This window comes from Hesperophylax consimilis, chromosome 8 (genome assembly GCF_061612785.1).
Source record: "Hesperophylax consimilis isolate HC1 chromosome 8, BYU_Hcon_1.0, whole genome shotgun sequence".
Taxonomy (NCBI): domain Eukaryota; kingdom Metazoa; phylum Arthropoda; class Insecta; order Trichoptera; family Limnephilidae; genus Hesperophylax; species Hesperophylax consimilis.
In genome coordinates this window covers 21683717-21702275 of record NC_142843.1, presented here as the reverse complement: position 1 = coordinate 21702275, position 18559 = coordinate 21683717, and the positions used below count along the sequence as shown (strand labels likewise).

The window sequence follows — 18559 nt, the reverse complement described above, 5'->3', positions numbered from 1 at the left end:
TACAACGTTAATTTTTGTTACAACAATAATAACACAATTTCCCTAGTCTTCTAATTAGGATGTCAAGATATGTATCTCTCTTAGAATTTCTCATTTAGTTTGATGCAGACTAATAAATTTCTTTGATCCTATACACTGAAAAGATAATACAGAATACTTCGTATTTTATTCGATGGCTGTAAATGATTCAGAAGTGATAATTAAAATTGTCTAAAAAAATCTATTTATTATTTACAAAATGTTCAGAATATATTTTTAATTTAAATTTTATTTTTACTTTCGTAATCCATAATATATTCCATATTAATATTCTTATCTTACATCACTATTCAAGAGTTTTTTGTCTGTGCAACTTCTGTCAAATTCTGAAATCTGACAGTTAAGTTATGTGTTCAAATAAATACATGCAGAGTGGTTTATTTATGAATACATCTATAACTTGCACTACTTATTTGCTTTTATTTATTTGTTACTATCACTTTAAACCGCTGGATACTGAAAATACCTGTTTAAAATTGTAAAAGATGTCCCTAAAATCGCCATCCAACTTGACTTCCAAGATTAATGTGGTTCGTTGAAGTTGTCTATCCTCAATCCTGAACTATCGATGATCAATACATATTATAAAACCTTTTTTGGGGGTAATTTCTAATGAGCCTCATTTATCTATCTTCATTAAACTGTTTCCCCTTTGGGTACTATATTAGTGGTTTATAGTAACACCACCATTTCAAACCCATCAATCAAAAAAACACCAATTTAATGTGAACCATAATAATTTGGATTAATAAATAATTTTTTAATTAACTGACAATCCTGTCGTTTCCATCAGGTAGGCAGAGAGGATGAACGAACTGCCACACAACTCTTCTTGCTTCATTCACATTCATGCATCATCTCATATGTTCAATCTAATTTTGTTATTTTAACTACATTAGTTATTATTGTGTTTTTAGTCAATAATATTACCTATTTTCAATGGAGAAAAGTGGATAGACGTCTGCCTGAATTCCATTGTTACACAAACTGCCTTAGAAAAAGGTCTAAAACTGGAAGTTTCCATTTTCAATGATTCCTCTACAGACAACACTGAAAAATTATTAAATGCGTGGAAAATAAAAATTGAAAAGTGCGGAATATTATTCACTCTCACTAGAAACTCATCGGGGTGTCCCAAAGGAGGTGGGTGTTCGTATATATTATACATTACTGTGTATATTATTAGTATACTCCAATGTTATTGTGTCAATTACTCTGATCTACATGTCCATTGCATAAATTATGATCCATCCGCTACCATCCCCGAATGTGGGTCGTATATTAAGTGATCCATGAAATTTCACTAAAACACAAACATTATGTCAAAATAATGTGATAGATTGTGCTGAAAGGCCAGCATTGTAAAGGTTAATAGTGAGAACCTGTTTCTGTATAATGTTACCTCATATTGTTACATCCAAAGTCCTGAAATACACAAAACTTTATTGGTGGTATTATTTCAACTATACTGCATACTTCTCTGTCATTTTTTTCTAGTTGGATATGCGAAAAATGCTGCTATCAAAGCTAGCAGGGGAGAGTATCTTTGTTTTGAAGATGTTGATGATGTTATGTTGCCGGATCGAATATTCAAACAATATTTAGTTGCTAAGAATAACATTAATGATGTAAGTATGCAATGATGTTCAACTTGGCTGATAAAGGAAATTTTACATAAGAAATAGAATTAACTCTTTGTGCCGATGCAAAATTTTTGCATAATTTTGCTTGTTTTTATTTTTTAAATGAGGTTTTTGTAAATTGTACCTTCTGTCTTATCAGATAATGTGATTATATATTTATAAAAATAATATATAATCTACCACGTAGTTTCCCCAGAATAGCTAACACAATGGACCTATGGCCTAAATGCTCACGACAACTATATGTAAACCGTCTCCGATCTGTAAAACTAGTTTCTTGCAAAATTATGTTTTTGTAAATTGTACCATTTTACCAGATAATGTGTTTATATATATTTATAAAAATAGTATATAATCTACCATATATAATTTCCCCAGAATAGCTAGTTATATTCAGAAAAATGATTTTTTAGACATATCCTTAATGTAGTGCGGCTGGCCACATTTGCAGTCTAGTGAAATAATAACTACCTAGGTTTTAGAAGTTTTGGATGCATTTTGTTACTGTCCATGAAAATTTCAAAGTAAAAGAGTGTTGGGGGTCCAATTGGATCTTTGATTATAAGAATTGGATATAAAAAAAAATTTACTATTTTTTTTGCTTAGTTCCGCATCTAAATATAATGTGTCAATGGGGATTGTCTGAATTTTTGACAAATCAATTCCAATTTTGAAAGTGGCATTTAAAATAATTTTCTATTAAAAATATTACATTATAGGTAGGCACTTTTTCCATTTATTACAATCACAACTTACAATTTGAAAATGGAATTCAAAGCAAATCGAGTTGTAGAGTTCGTTGACCCAGAGTTACAGACACGCAACCGAATTTAGTATTATCAATGATTACAATAACAGATCAACACTACAAGGCTTTTAGCACCGTTAGGACGGGTTGTTACACAGAATTTAAACAATTCATCAAACAGTTAAAATTCAAGTTCTGTTATTATTTCACCATGGCGGCATTTGAAGGCTCCGTGGTTGAGGGGTAAGGCTCTAGACTAGCAAGCCAGATGTTTTGGGTTCAAATCGTGGCATGCCCTACAATTTATTTTTTTTTATTAATTTGTGTTATTTCACAATTTACTCATTTAAAATAATATATAGTATATTTGCGACACGTTCAAGGATGGTAGACACTCTCAGTATCACCCTGGTGTAAAGCCACCATTCAGAATTGAAATGTTGCTAGAAATGGCTTTGGCTGTGTTTGGTGACCAGATTTGAATAGCCAGGTACTTCCCCACCATCCTCTTTCCCATCACCTTCACCTCCCCACTACCTTTAGCCTCACAACATACCCCAATTGTACCCCATACCCCATAGTCTCGCTGGCTCCAGACGGTTAGGAACAGTTGGGACTCAATGCAGTTTCACATTAAAAAAATGGGGCGGTTGTTTCACAGTACCTACTTGGATAATAAAAGAACTTCAACTAATAATAATAATAAATCCTGACGATGCTAGATCTAAGCGAAACTGGTCGATGTGAAAAATAATTAAAACTTGTGGTTAGAATCAGACTTTCATAGTACTTGAATTTGAAGTACTTTGAACGTGTTCAAATTCTGTGAAATAATGTTCAAATTGAATATTGTTCAAAGTCTGTGAAACAACCCATTCTTATATTCAATAGGCACCGAGGATCAAACTGTGAATCATTATTAATGATGTTTAGATTATAGGCTGTAAGTTTACAAGAGAGCCTCCAAATTCTACAGAGCGATTTACGAAGTGGGCCAACAACCTGACACAGAAGGAGCTCTCTCTTCAAGTCTACACTTCTCACGGCCCAACTGTCATAATGCCCACCTGGTTTTTTCATAGAGATGTTTATAAACGGTATGTTTTGTAGTTTTCAAATTTTAATTTTGACCAAAAATAGATTTAAATTTCATAATAAATTAAATTTAATTTGGATTATAGCCACAAGGCACCATGCTTTATGTATTCTATGTTATCAATTTGTAGATATTGCAATATATTCCATGAATGTCACAAAATTCTTACCCTTCGTAATCAACACATTTCTAATTTTAATTAGGTATGTCTCTATAGCAGCTCTAATGGAGTTCTAACCACTCGAACGATAGCTACCCATATTTAGGTCTCATTGCTCTAGGGCTTTAGCGATGGCTGCCTAAATTTAGGTAGATGATTGTTTAGAATTTATTTCAATTTATTTTTATTTTCAAAATTTTTATAAAAACAACAAATATGGGATAAACGGTTAAATATAGGTGGATTAATTGGCTTTCAACCAGAGTAAGTAGTTTCTATGTTTCCATATTGCTATTCAGAGGTACGATTTCTTTTAAATGAGCGCGGCGGAATCCAAAACCAAATATCCGGAAATCTCTTATCGATCAAGGCATTTATTTGGTAAATACCCCATCGCTTGAGTGGTTAAAGGTTAAAATTAAATTTTAATTAGTTTCATTTTAAATATCTAATGTTATTAAAAATATATTATATTATAATTAAAAAATATATTAACACACTTTGATCGGGTTATTTTTTTACCGGCAGACCGCTGAAAACGGGCGAAAATAAAGGTCCCGCGCGAATTTTTTTAATTTGTTTTAAATCTTCGAAAATAATGGAAATATTTTAGTAAAATTTTCTACATACTAACTCAGCATACCCAAGCTATAAAATTTCTAGCCGAAAACCAAGTATTATTTCTAATGCAACTTAATAAATCGAAAACAAAGTCATTGTTGAGTTATTAGGGTTCAATTTTAAAGTATAAACTAGGTTTCAATTTTATAAAATTACAAATTATTATATTTTCACCAAGCCCAAATCATTATAAAAACAAAAACAATTGCCACATCTCTAGTATCATCAGAGTAACACGTTATTACCCATTCAAATACCACGTGTGCAATTGCCCCTCGCACGGTACAGCGGACCAAAACCATCGGAATGTGCTAATAATATTGGTTATTTTTTTAAATGAAATTTAAAATAATCACTTAGCGTAGAATACTTCTCGTATTGCTCACGTAATATTGTTTATTGTTTTTCACCATACACTATTAGGTTTATGTTTCTAATCACCTTTATACACGGTGTCCGGAAACTCGTAGTACAAGCGGGAAACTGGAGAATCTACACCACATGGGGAACCCAAAAAAACATAAAAAATTTTGATTTGAGCATTTTCAAAAAAAAAAAAAAAAAAACCAAAAAAATATATTTTTCGGCTATTTTAGGGTTAAAGTTTTTTCTGGTGTTTAGGGTTGAATAACAGATGTTTTAACCCTGCAGAGCAGAAATATTTTATGATTACACCGGGTTAAATGAAGGTAGATTTCAAAATAATGCTTCAAATCCGAGTTTCTTCATTTGTTTTACTTTCAAATAGTTTTAATTAGTTGGGTACTTTGATCTTCAGTAATAATTTATAAGAATTTGATTAAAAAAAAAAAAAAATCAACTTCAAACTCGATTTACTCGATAACGAAAGCTCAAATAAAAAAAATATATACTACAAAATCGACTCCAAATGTGATGTAGATTCACCAGTTTCCCGCTTGTACTACGAGTTTCCGGACACCCTGTATAATCATTTATAGTTCACGTCTAAAAAATTGTTCGTTTAATATTTTATTGTTCTTCCTCCATATCACTTTCTTCAGAATCACTGAACTGTAATGGCATCATCGACATTCTTCTCCTACAAGAAATTTCTTCAATTCCACTAGATTCTTCACTTTCACTATGGAATTCAGACAAATAATTACTAGAACAATCAGATAAATTATCTGCGACGATTTCGTCATCACTTTCGTAATTTTCAGAATCCATTTAGAAAGGTTTGAAAAAGCAAATATAAATATTATCTCCTCGGAACACAACCGTAGGACAATTTGCTTTTTAAAAACTGACATGCACTTGTAAATATTTATTATGGTCCGCCTAACTGTGTTTGCCGATACCTGCTTTTGTTAGATGCTCCAGACACTCTCCGCTCGCTCGCACCTAGGAGTTGAGTGGGTGTGGAACAGAGATAGAGAGATTTGTTTCGGGTTTCAGGATCATAAAAACTGTCGTTCCAGGAATTGAACTATTATAATAACAGAATATGTTATCAAAATTACTTATTTCGTTGATCTTCAAACGCAATACCTATCAAGTGTCAGGTGTTCAATAATATAGGTCATTTTAGTTGTAATATCGATGTACACAAAAGACTCCAAGATAAATACTAAAAAAAAGACTTGCATTACAATTTGATAATTATGTACGTATAGTTGGGACCTTTACAAAGAGATTGGTATATAATATTCATATAAAAACATTGGATAATTTCTTCTTTTCTGCCATTGAAATGAGGCGGGCACAGAAGGTAGAAATACCCTTCCCGACGTTAAGCATCAATCGACCGAACTGGTAGAACTACCCTTCCCGATTAAAGTGTGTTAAGAAATATTATTGAAAAAGTTTTTAGCAGTAGTTTTAAATAATTTGTTTCTAATCTAGTATTTAATACAATTAGGCAAATGGTTAAACTTCAATAAAAAATTGTTGGACTGTGGTGGTGTTATAACAAGGGATAGAAATTGAGCCGAGAATATATATTGAAAATAATGTTGTGTTTTCATTATTGAAACAGTATTTGTAAATTTGTAAAAGAGCTAGTTTTTAATAAATAATTTGCACTGAAGGGACTTCTTGGAATAGTCTGATGGTGGGGTAATATTTCTATTTTTGGGATGGTCGGTGGCTGAGTTGACATTGCGTTTGGGTCCCACCCAGGCGTAGTGTGTTCAATTCCTGGCTGGCTAAGTCCTCCATCACAACACAAACAACATTTTCCACTTACTGTGATGGTAGTAGGAGATTTTCAATTTTTTCAGGTTATTCGTAACCTGGGAATGTTTGTCTTTGTTTAAAAAAAAAAATATTATTTCTAATGGCAAGAGAGAAGTTTAGTATGCACCACCCCAGCCGAAAATTCCATTTTGCAAAATAGGAATGTACACTATGAAATACCAAAAACTGGTAAACTCTACTCACAAAAATAAAAGTATTATTTGTGACAGCACAAATTGAAATGTTTTGTGGTAGTTAAGTTTAGACCACTCAATTTGGTTGCTTCAACCGTTGTGTATCAATCGTTGAGTGTTACGTACAGACAATGCGATGGTTGGTTCAATTTCGTCAGTTACTCCTCTGGTGAACACACACAGCACCTACTTTATTTTTTTAAATAAGTTTGTGTTCGCTCTAATAGCATTGTTAACTATTAACATGAAAGGAAAAAGACAAACATGGACAAAAGAATGGCTCATGGAATGAAAAAAATTCAGTCATGATGCTCCTAAGAATAAAAATTTAGCTTTTACACTTTCATTATTTTCAATGCATTTGAAATGCTCCAAAAGGAATACAAGAGCTTCATTCCTAGTATCTATGTCAGAGTACATCTTGCTTGTAATATCCCACAAGCAAATGAATTCAATTAAACCAGATTGATATTAACCCCTCAACCAAATTGAATGGTCTGTTTGGCCCATTATTTAATATGTTAATGTGAAAAATGTAAATTGGGCGGGGCTTAATACTTATATGGAATGCATGCGCCTGTCGCAACACCTGCTATGATTAAGAAAAAACATTATCTCATAATTATTGTATTCTTCCTTTAGGGTGGGTGGTTTTTCTGAAGAAAATAAAGGAACCCCTGAAGATCTCATATTTTTCTATGAACACTTAAATAAAGGAGGTTCCGTTCATCGGGTGGATGAATATTTACTTATTTACACATACCATTTAGGATCTGCTACATTCTCGGTCACTAGGTCTGTAAAAACAATAATAACAAGGAGGTATAGCAACTAAAACAGCTCTGTCAATTAACCTCAATAATAAAGTATTTGAGTCAGCGACTTGCAAAACCCACTCCGGAAATATGTGGATGTCACGAAAAACTGTCTGGAACTCTTTGAATATACCTTTTATGCTCAATATCAACATAGTTATTGAATATTCTTTTGTTATTCCGCGAAAAATATGAATAATTTATTTATTTTCAATTTCAAGCACTTTTTGTGAATGTATCAGAACCAGCAATTTCCAAAGCGGGTTTTGCGAGTCAACGGCTCATTACAAATAATTTGTGAGTACACAACGAAAAGTGGACAAGTATAATTTTTTTCGCAAATTGTGAAGATTTTTGCATGGATGCAGGCAGTTTTGCAAGTTAGGGTATTTTTAGGTTAATGTATTTTAGGGTAGTGTATTATATTATATATAAATAAATAGTGGTGAAACTGTGAGTTTGTTTTTATGCAGAGGACTTCAGTCTTAGTTTGTCAATGGACAGGGATTTCAACCACTTTTCGTTGATGCTCACAATTTATGAAAATGTAAAAATTGCATTCGTTCATGAATATAAAAAAATCACTATTTTAAATAGCTCCTAGATATAGGGAATATACCTAAAACTTTTTTAGGCGATTGGTGAGCTTTTGTTTATACACCCCCTAAATTATGAATTGATTTATGGGTGTCCAGCAAAACATATGCGAGGTGTATCAGGAATCTAGACCTACCCAGCAAACTTTAACCAGTGATTCCAGGGTTTATTAATATATGTCATTTTAATCTCTATTGACTCAAAAACCTAAAAAAATCCGTGTTGGACGGTTAGGGTCAGGTGGGGGAATCGGTCGGTTTACTGTTGACAAAAAATTTTATCGAGACCAAAATGCAATCTATATTTTTTAGTCCAAATAAGTTCAGGAATCACTGGTTAAAGTTTGTCAGGTATGTCCTGATAAACCCTGTACAATAATGGTAGGTAATGGGGGTGCAAGGAATTCTTTTCAGTAGTTGTACATTTTCTGTTACAACAAATGCATAAGTATAAAATATGTGCCTCAGAACCACAGATCCCAGTGAGAATTTCATCATTCTCAATTTGTTACAAAAAAAATACAGATAATGAAACATTAATTTATCACTAGCTGTACCCGTGCAGATAGAGAAATAATAGCGCGTGTTGCTTTTACGTCCAACTGATGGTGATATTTAAAAAAAAAAAAAAAGCAAGTCTGTCCAACAGATGGAACTGTTTTTCAAAAGAAGCATGTTTTTACCAATGACTAAAGAATATGCTGTTATTCTCTATTCAACGGTTTTATCCGTCACATGTAACATCTATATAATATAGGTATATAAAAACACATGCGTATTTGAATGCAAAGTTGTGTCAAAATTTCAAAGCAATCAGTGAAGAACTTTTGGAGATTTAAGATTTTGAACAAATGTACATTTTTATTTATATAGAGATATGTACATAGATTATATTTAAGGATTAACAAAAAATGTGCTTACCATCGAATGGGCAAGTTATGAATTATATATATTTTTTAATTCCAGTGATGCTATATGGGACCTACGCATCCAGCATTTCGTGAAGAACTTTCTCCCCCTTTGCAAAGATGGTTTCACCATTTGGAACGGTGGCAAACAGGGCAGGAAATTTTTGAAATCTCTTGATGACGATCAGAGGAGACTTGTTAAAGCCTTGTGCGATATAGACCCAAATAAAATTGGAAAATTTTATGAAATGTTTTGCCCGACTAAAAGAAAAGTTCTAAATAAAATTCCAATAGTACATTTCAAGGATGCCTCACCCCCGCTTGTTATATGTATAAAATTGGTATGTGAAGAATTAAAAATATTTTACTTTCAACTGAAATACACTCAATTGTTGATATTTTCAACACTTCTGATACGTGAAATTGAATGTGTTCCTTGCTATAAACAGCGGTTATCTCGAGGAATCAAAAGTCAAGGATCAACACTCATTTAAAATGATATTTAAAGCGTAAGAATAATGGAATATTTTGCTTTACAGGATTTAACTGATGGAGATTTCGAAAAGAATTTATCATCATTGAACCTAAAGGAAGGAAAAGATTATATCATCTTCAGCTGATAAAAAATTAAACAAACAATCAAAAAATATTAATTTATAAATTATGTATAAACAAACAATTAGAAAATATTATTTTATAAAGTATGTATCTTTATTGCTAAATTTGCATTAATCATATGTTATGTTTTTTTTTTTTTATTTCAGAATAAAATAAAAAATAAATTATTGTCCATTAAATCGTTTCTTTTGATTTCATAGTATTTGTATGAAATAAAGAAAATCATTTGTCAATTATTCGAGGTTCCAGAAGTTGGCCCCAGACCACATCAATATAATCGGGAACAGAGTTTTCTTCCAATTCTTCTTCCAACTGGAACTTTCCAGATGGTTCAATGCATTCCTGATGGCCATCTATAATCATATGAACGTGATGAATGTGTCAAGTTAATGAAATAGTATCGGGTAGCCGGTAATGGAGTGATTTGTATATTGAATAGCAGAAGAAATGCATCTTGCCAAAGCAACGCAGTTTGGGAAAATAACATTTAAATGAATGTTTGGTTGTAATAATGAATATTGCTAAAATATAACACGATTAGTTTTAATTTAATAAAAAAAGTCACCTAATATTGTCAATTTGATTGATTGTTCTTCCATATTGTAACCGGCGACTTTGCCCAAAATATGGTCGGAAACTGTAGGGGTGTAATCTTCTCCTATTTTAAGCATCTGAAAAATAAATAAAAATTTTACAATCCATTTTAAAAATAGCAAAAACAATCAATTAAAACAATTGTTAACTTACAACTACTTACGAACGAACATTTGCATTTTTATTTATATAGAGATAGATTATTATTTATGGATCAACAAAAAATATGCTTACCACCGAATGGGCAAGTTATGAATTATACAGGGTGTCCAGGGTCAAAGTGCAGTAACTTCGGGAGGTGATTCTACATGATGGTAAGAGCAAAAAAGATAAATAACTTTTTCCGAAATTCCAACTTGTAGACACCCTGTATATTTTTTACTTCCAGTGATGGCTATATGAGCCCTACGCTATTTAATTTTTTTTTTGAGTTGCTGGCAACCCGGGCGTTTATTGCAGAAACATGATCAATATTACAAATATGAAAGTAACCCGCCTCACTAGAAAATTTGTGTTCTGAGGCGGGTACGATAATTAAATCATTCCTTAACATATTAATATGAAAACATGAACTGCTTACTGCTTTTTCAAGCCAATGAATGCACCTAGATTTCACCATCTTTCCCATATTTTTAGGTTCTATAAATTTGGCATATTATGACAGATAAATCGCTCAAAACATTTTTGCAAACCTGCCATAATATGACAAAAATCGCTTGAGTGGATAACTAAGTTGTATATGCTTCGGCAGTATAATATACTGGCAAAATATATAAAATGCCTCCTTAAACTTTAAAAATACATCATCTCAAACATCTGATTTAATCGCTTGAGTGCCGACGTATCCATATGGATACGGCGGCACAATCTAAAAATCATTTCTCTGAGCTATTTTGAGGAAACTATTTATACAATTAAACAATATAGTATTTTATTTTGTTGTGGCTCAAACTTTCTGGGCAGATAGAGAAAAATTAGCACGTGTTGCTTTTATGTCCAAGAGATGGCGCAGTTTAAAAATAAAAATCACGTTTTTACCTGCCATAGGTGTCATCTACAAACTATAGGTATGTATATAAAAACACATGTGTATTCTAATGCAACGTTGTGTCAAAATTTCTAAGCAATCGGTGAAGAACTTTTGGAGATTTAAGATTTTGAAGAAAAGAACATTTACATTTTTATTTATATAGATTACTATAAAAAAATTGTTAGTAAAAGATCTTTATATGTAGTTGATTAATTTGCATAATATGTATAAAGTTATATCACAAGGTCAGGCATCACAGATATTATCAGATTTATCAAGGAGATTAAAAATACTCTTCTCTCCAATAGATACAAAGACACAAAAGGAATAAATATTATGTATTATATAAACATATTAACAGTTCTTGACAAAATGCTGGATGCGAATGTCCCATATAATGTCACTGGAATAAAAAAATTGTAATTAATAACTTAACCCATTCAACGGTAAGCTGATAAAATTTAATACTTCCAGTACTACGCGCATGTAATTATTCATTTTACTACATGTACTCAGGGGTATTTAAATTGAAATAGAAAGAAACCTACTTTAAAAACAATAACGTCGTCTTCTTTCAAAGCCATTTCCGACTCCACCGGATATGTATGCAATCGCTTCAAAATACCATTGAGAGAATTGACCACCTTCTGATATGGGGTATTCTTACAAGCGTCTGTATTTCTCACGGGTTCAGAACATTCAACATTATCCAAAAAGTTTTGACTCCTTTCTCCGTTTTTCTCAAAGCTATTCGCATTGATGTTGTTAGAAGTGTCGCTCACAGAGCTGCTAGGGCTGTTCAAGGAATCCAGCATTTCTGGTTGGAGAGCTCGCACTATTCTCGGACTTTTGTTCAGCTTTTTAGTGACTATTTCGTTTTGTAGAACTGTAACAGGCTTATCTGTGGCAGGAGTAAACCTAACGAAACAAATAAATATTAAAAACAAGTCACTAAAACCTTATTTTAACCAACAGGGACTGACAAGAAACATTAAGCCAACACATAGACAATGACATACTTGATAAAGAAACTTTTTTTATTTCTTTAACCAACATAGTAGAGTCAATAATATCTAAAGGCAAATTATAAAATGTAGAGAATATATTTAAGTTATCCTTTATCGCTTGAGTGCCGTATCCATATAAATACAGCGGCACAACAAAAAAATCATTTCGCTGAGCTATTCTGGGGAAACTGCTGGTAGATTATTTACTATTTATATCAATATGTAAACACATTATCTGGCAAGATGGCAAATTTACGAGAATGTCATTTTTTTAAAACTAATTAGTTATTACTAAAATAGAATCAGCTGGCAGATGGCGACAATTTTGCGTTGGCACTCCAAGAGTTAGGAAGTGAATGGTAGCTACCTGATGTGGGAACTATTTTTCTTTCCGTTTGTTAAGACCAATGATTTATTGTTTTGCGTAATATTGGATTCACTATCGGACTGCAAATATTCCACCTGATTGCTCTTCTTGCTTTTCCTTATTCTAATTCGTTTCCTCTTCTTAATTCGGCCATCACTAACTCCATTTGTCGGGAAAAAATCTTTGAGAGCATTTAAGGCTTTCGATTTCATAGCCTCAACTTCTTCCTCTGCCTTCTTTTGTTTTGAATGGTATTCTTCAATATTCTTAATGGCTGAACAAACTTCCGGGTTAGGAAACTCTACAGATTGAATAGAATCTTCTGTTGTACTGGGTAAATTAACTAATTCAATCGCGGAAGTGTCTTGTAAGGATTCCTTGTTTTTCTTCCTCTTTTTCTTTTTCGTTTCTTTTTCAACACTCTCAACTTCGTCTTGGGACTTAGGCAAATTTAGGCCTGAAGCCACTGGATTAAATAAAGTCTTGTTAAAACTAAAAGGTGATCGAATGGGAACCACGCTGAAAAATAAATAAAAGATATTTCAATATGAAGCACATCATATAAAGCGGCCAGGAGATCATCAATATCAATTTTATTGACAATTTATATCATCGATACGATTGACAATTGCTAATTCATCGTTTACAGAGTCAATTGAAGTAATTGACATTTCCATAGACTGATTGAGCGTATAGATAAGCTTCATTGATGCAGTGAAATGATTATTTCGCTGTGCAATTGACAATCATTCATTCAATTGCTCTATCTATTAAACCCTTTGGAATTCAGCTTCATTGTGGAATGAGAATTTGTTTTACTTATAATTGCATTATATTACAATTATGATCCAGGGTTATGGTTAGAAAAATAAAAAGATTATCACTTTACTATTTAGATACTGTTTCCGCAGACGTTTACTAAACTGGGAGAAAATATTGAATGGTCGATTAAAGTTCCGTTAATCACACTTCAATGCACATTGTCAATGACATAAGCACATTGGCAATTGACATTGATCATCTCCGGACCCGAACACACATATTCCCAGTGAAAACGTTATTGATAGACAAAATTGTATGTAAGAACCAAATGGTTGGTAGAGAGGTGGGTTTAGGTGAAGAAACGATTAATTTGAAAGTCTGTTGAATATATGCCGATGATACAGTGCTTATTTCAAACAATATAGAAGAACTGCAACACTTAGGTATTGAATAGACAAAGTTTTGTATGCAGAGTAGCAGGTAATCTGGAAATTCATTGTTATTTGCATCATAGTGTATAATGTGTCAAGGATTTAAAGGCAGTTCTTAAAAAATGAATTGGGAAATAAAAATGAAAAGTAATATGGAACTCCAGTGAAAAATAATATGTATTAAATAAGACAATATTAGCGATTCCTAAACGAAAATTTGAAACAGAAAAGGTGGTGCCTCGGCAAGGCAAGGGTCCCGAGTTCGAGTACTAGATGTGACCGTATCTTTTTCTGTTTTTTCCAATTTGAGGTTTTACACATCAAGTTATTCCAAAAAATAAAAATAATATGATTTAAAAATATGTACATTCATAGTTAGATCAACAAACCCGATAATGAATATGTAGATTATGTGGACTGATTGTTTCATAAAATTTGAACAATTCATCGATTTTCAAAGTTGATTTTTTGAGTTTTGTGAAGGTTTTATTCAAGTTCTGTTATTATTTCAGTTTTGTGAAACAGCTGGCCAATAACGATATAATAACAGAACTTCAATAGAACCTTCACAGAACATGAAAACCAACTTTGAAATTTGATGAATTGTTTAAATTTTATGAAACAATCAGTCCACATAATCTACATATTCATTATCGGGTTTGTTGATCTAGCTATGAATGTACATATTTTTAAATACATGCAATTAAGTACATAGAATTAATTTTTTTAATTATTTTTTACTTTTCTGTGATTTTCCTTTTCATTCTTTGATAAAATTACAGAATTCCGTCTCACGCCTAATATGCAAAAATTTATAAAATAACACTTAGTTTCAACATCATTACTCGAGAGACGACTACTGAAGTCCGGGGAGATGGTCTTCTTCTTAAGTCTGTTCCTCATTGCTGAGGATAGAAACCCCCACACCAATTTTGTGTCTCCGGTAACTGAAAACTGAAACTGTAGTGACAATTCATTTCAATTTGAGATTAAGCATATCTATTTATGTCGCTAGAATGAGACTCGAGATGACCGGTTTACATAATTTCACATCTATGGTACAGTCCAGTACAGTTCCAGTACATACTACCTACCCTACGTCAAACTACCGGGTGACGGGCAATAGGGTTTCGGGTATGACCTGGTGCGGCGGCCGGCGGCGCCTCTATGGCATTTTTTCCATGTATAAAAGCTGCTCAAAGAGCGGGTTCTCGCGACAGCAATGAGCGACCCGGGTCGTGTAAAATGATGGATTTACCCAGCTCTACTTTCTTTCTCCATTTTAGCAAGGAGGTGATTCACTTCTTAGAAGAGGCAATAAGGGTAACGTATACCGAAGATTTAAGATATTTTGCCCACCAATGTTTATTCCACTTTTCCTTCAATCAAGAACCTTACCCTTTATGTATTCACCAAATATATTAAATAACATTGGTGAAAGGATGCACCCTTGAAGTACCCCTTTTTTCATTTTAAATATGACCGATTTTTGGGTGTCAAACTTGATACATATTATGTGTCCTTCGGTGTACAGGTTTCTAATACTGGATAGTATATTATGTGTCCTTCGGTGTACAGGTTTCTAATACTGGATAGTATATTATGTGTCCTTCGGTGTACAGGTTTCTAATACTGGATAGTATATTATGTGTCCTTCGGTGTACAGGTTTCTAATACTGGATAGTATATTATGTGTCCTTCGGTGTACAGGTTTCTAATACTGGATAGTATATTATGTGAGATGTATGTGAACTCCAATCACCTCCAGTTAAGGATATTGAGTATTTGCTCTTGAGTTCCTCCATCCTTGATAAACCCTGCTTGCACTGTTTGCACGGTATTTTCCATTTTAGGTAACTCCCAAGACATTCTTTAATAATGTATCACATTACCTTACTGTCATGAGATGATGGAAATAATTGTCCTGTATGTCCAGCATTTCTCTGTTCAACCCTTCTTGGGTAATGGTATGAAAACCAATGCAACGCAATATTTTAGTCATTCTCCATGTTGCCATATTAGGTTGTTACAAATTGAATTGTTTTGGTGATCCCTTCGTCACCGGTGAGTTTGAGAAGCTCAACTGGAATCCCATCACCTCCTGTCCATTAATTGTATTTCAATTTTTGTATGGCTGCTTTGACTTCACTTCGAAGGATGTTGGGCTCAAAATCGAAATCATCCCATCGACAGATTAGTCATTGTCAGTTTCATTTTCTTCACAATATGATCTCCATTTTTCAGCAACTTTCTCTAGTTCGTGAATAGGGTTGCTACCCTCGTGTTCTATGATCCACGTCTTTGACTTTAATCTCTTACGAGTAATCTAACCTTTTTGAAAGAAACAGAGGTGAGAAAAGGGGGAGATGGTAAAGATGCATTAAAGTACCGTTTTTTTCCAAAGTTCATGTATATTGACAGTTTCGACCACCATGTTTTTTCGTGTTTGTATTATGTGACGTTTGTCATAGGTTAAGTTTGAAGGTTAGGAAATATACATAAATTATTTAAATAATGCAAACTTAGAACCTAATAACCTATTTTTGTAAATAATATTCACAAATTATTTTTAAGAACATTAAAATAGGTTCCTAGGCTAGTTTTATTTTTTAACTAAACCCTAAACTAAGAACGAACTTTATAAAATAGGTTCTCAGTTAAGGTTTAATGAAAAAAGAAAAAAAAAACTAACCTAAAAACCCACTTATATATCCACATAATACGTCAAATCGTAAGAAAACGGTCTCAAAGTGAAAACAAAGAATTTTTCAAATATTAATGAAAATGTGCTATATTGCTTCCTCCGTTAACTGACAAAAAAAAAGTGTTCCTCAATGTTGCTCAACTTATACAAAATGTTCTTTTAAATAATTTGTGCATATTAATGAGGCGAACCTATATATATTTACCAACCTAATCTGAGCATGTTTTTTCATCTCCCCCGACGTAGAGCTGTTTGTTATAGGTAGTAATTAAGACGAAACATAGTGATATTTCAATAATTTGTGCATTTTAAATGTAAGGCGGAGTTCTGCATTTTACCCGTTCTTTAGATGTTGTTGATACGTAACGTTTCCTATATATTATACTTACGTTATCACCTCATCTTCTTTTAAAATTAAAATGCTCTCACAACTTGGAAGCAAATGGTTATGTGTCATAAGGCAGAATGGTCCCATCACTTCGAATTGATCTCTGACATATGATTCCAGATTATGAATTTCCTTGAAAGTTTCATTGATGTAAATATAGCTAAATGATCTCTCATCGCTAAATAATTTTGTCATTTCAAGTGAAATGCGGAAACCCATGGTGGTGTTCGTTTCGCTATAAAATTAAACAAGAGAAGTCGATAAAGCACATTAGTAATCAAAATACTTCACCGGTTCCCCAAATTAGTAAAATATAAACTAACTGCTGCTTGGTTTTCTTAAAGGCCTTCGACGTAAAAACGTCAATGAAAAATGATATCAACTTTCCGCAGTTCCGTTCTTAAAAGTGTTTTCAAAATTTCCATGGATCAACTCCCATCATGTTTCTGTCATCACACAAGACCATAGATTAACAACACGCACACGTAGTGATGGGCAGGATCGAAAAATTTACATGATCGAAATACTTTGATTTCGATTAATAATTAATCGCTCGGAGTTCAGCGAGAGCAGTAGCTGCGGACAGAGGCAGATTTTTCATATCTCTAGTTCGTTTTTATCCAACAGACCAAAACGTAAATCGGGAGAAATAGCGCTTCAAATTTTTTTTTACGAAAAACACATATACAATGAAATTAGTTCATTCTAAGCTTACTAAAATGATAGAAATTATTATTTTAAAGTAAAATTCATTCCAATCGTTTAAAATTACGCAGAAAACAAGTTGTAAATTTTTGATGTAGGACAAAGTGTTGGTGTGATAAACACGCTCGGAATGTTGTTTAATTTTGGTGTACTTAAGACAAACTCCGCCTTCAAAACACATTAAAAAATCACTTGTATCGTATAAATAAATGCTTACTGAGAACAACTGCATTTTTGACGCAATTTCGCCAAAAATGGTCTGTTGGACAAAAACGAACTAGAGCGATGTAACGTCGCCAGAAAAGTGTGTTTAATTTCTATATATTTTTTTTGCATCAACATCCCAACATTTGTAGTTCCGCAAGAGGGTTACCATTTTTTGGGAAAATTCCCCAAATTGCGGGGAAATTCAATGATTTAAATCGATTAGGCATTTTGTGGGGAGAACCTTGAAGCGGGAAAATCAACAATATGAGGGAGGGCAGTGATGGCAAATCAAGGGATTTTTTTCTAGATCTGGGGGGGGAAATTATTTTTTAAGGAAAAGTACAAAAATCTTGGGAAATTTTGATATGTCCACGATATTAGGGCAAAAATACTGTGGAAATTTCGAAAATTTCTAAAAGGAAAATTTTAAATTTTTTTGCGGAAACTTTTTCTGAAACGCACCAGAGGACACAAAAACCCATAGACCCTTACCCATGGATGCTAAAAATAATTGTAAGGAATCTTCTTTCAAAATTACCTTTGAAAATGGGTAAAAAAAATTCAGAAATTCTCTATTTTGAGTCCATTATAAATGAAAATTCATTATAGTTTCTTTTTCTTTTACAGCAATTTTACAAACAAATTTTGTACTTTTAAGCCTAAATGAAATAGAAATACTTAAAATGACTAAATAATAACAAAAAACGATTATTTTGATTGAATTTCT

General features: G+C 32.6%; 2 protein-coding genes across 4 annotated transcripts; one reads left to right on the top strand and one right to left on the bottom strand.

Moving 5' to 3' along the window:
* Positions 1 to 358: 358 nt before the first annotated feature.
* On the top strand, positions 359 to 9652 carry LOC149421731 (queuosine-tRNA galactosyltransferase-like). Of its 2 annotated transcripts, XM_089634513.1 has the most exons (7): positions 359 to 569; positions 957 to 1182; positions 1537 to 1667; positions 3364 to 3527; positions 7343 to 7495; positions 9078 to 9360; positions 9559 to 9652. In XM_089634513.1, the coding sequence occupies exons 1-7, from the start codon at positions 525 to 527 to the stop codon at positions 9637 to 9639; spliced, it is 1083 nt and encodes a 360-aa protein (XP_089490639.1). In that variant the 5' UTR covers positions 359 to 524; the 3' UTR covers positions 9640 to 9652. The 2 variants fall into 2 exon arrangements, with proteins under 2 accessions (XP_089490639.1, XP_089490640.1); XM_089634514.1 differs by lacking the exon at positions 7343 to 7495.
* Positions 9653 to 9658: 6 nt separating this feature from the next.
* On the bottom strand, positions 9659 to 17366 carry LOC149421730 (uncharacterized). Of its 2 annotated transcripts, XM_089634511.1 has the most exons (6): positions 17244 to 17366; positions 16922 to 17155; positions 12636 to 13154; positions 11810 to 12179; positions 10203 to 10308; positions 9659 to 9990 (listed from the first exon to the last, which is right to left on the bottom strand). In XM_089634511.1, exons 2-6 carry the CDS (start codon positions 17137 to 17139, stop codon positions 9860 to 9862), a joined length of 1344 nt encoding a protein of 447 aa, XP_089490637.1. In that variant the 5' UTR covers positions 17140 to 17155; positions 17244 to 17366; the 3' UTR covers positions 9659 to 9859. The 2 variants fall into 2 exon arrangements, with proteins under 2 accessions (XP_089490637.1, XP_089490638.1); XM_089634512.1 differs by lacking the exons at positions 9659 to 9990; positions 10203 to 10308 and adding an exon at positions 10319 to 11664.
* Between the last annotated feature and the right edge of the window lie 1193 nt (positions 17367 to 18559).

What these genes read in the sequence shown, in the direction of transcription:
- LOC149421731 (XM_089634513.1), top strand. Translation starts at nt 525, where the DNA reads ATGTCCCTAAAATCGCCATCCAACTTGACTTCCAAGATTAATGTG. An exon ending in ATCGGGGTGTCCCAAAGGAG is followed by an intron (nt 1,183 to 1,536) that starts GTGGGTGTTCGT and finishes ATTTTTTTCTAG; the next exon opens with TTGGATATGCGAAAAATGCT. An exon ending in TTGTTATATGTATAAAATTG is followed by an intron (nt 9,361 to 9,558) that starts GTATGTGAAGAA and finishes TTTGCTTTACAG; the next exon opens with GATTTAACTGATGGAGATTT.
- LOC149421730 (XM_089634511.1), bottom strand. Translation starts at nt 17,139, where the DNA reads ATGGGTTTCCGCATTTCACTTGAAATGACAAAATTATTTAGCGATGAG. An exon ending in AAAAATAGTTCCCACATCAG is followed by an intron (nt 12,180 to 12,635) that starts GTAGCTACCATT and finishes TTGTTTCGTTAG; the next exon opens with GTTTACTCCTGCCACAGATA. An exon ending in ACGACGTTATTGTTTTTAAA is followed by an intron (nt 10,309 to 11,809) that starts GTAGGTTTCTTT and finishes TTTATTTTTCAG; the next exon opens with ATGCTTAAAATAGGAGAAGA.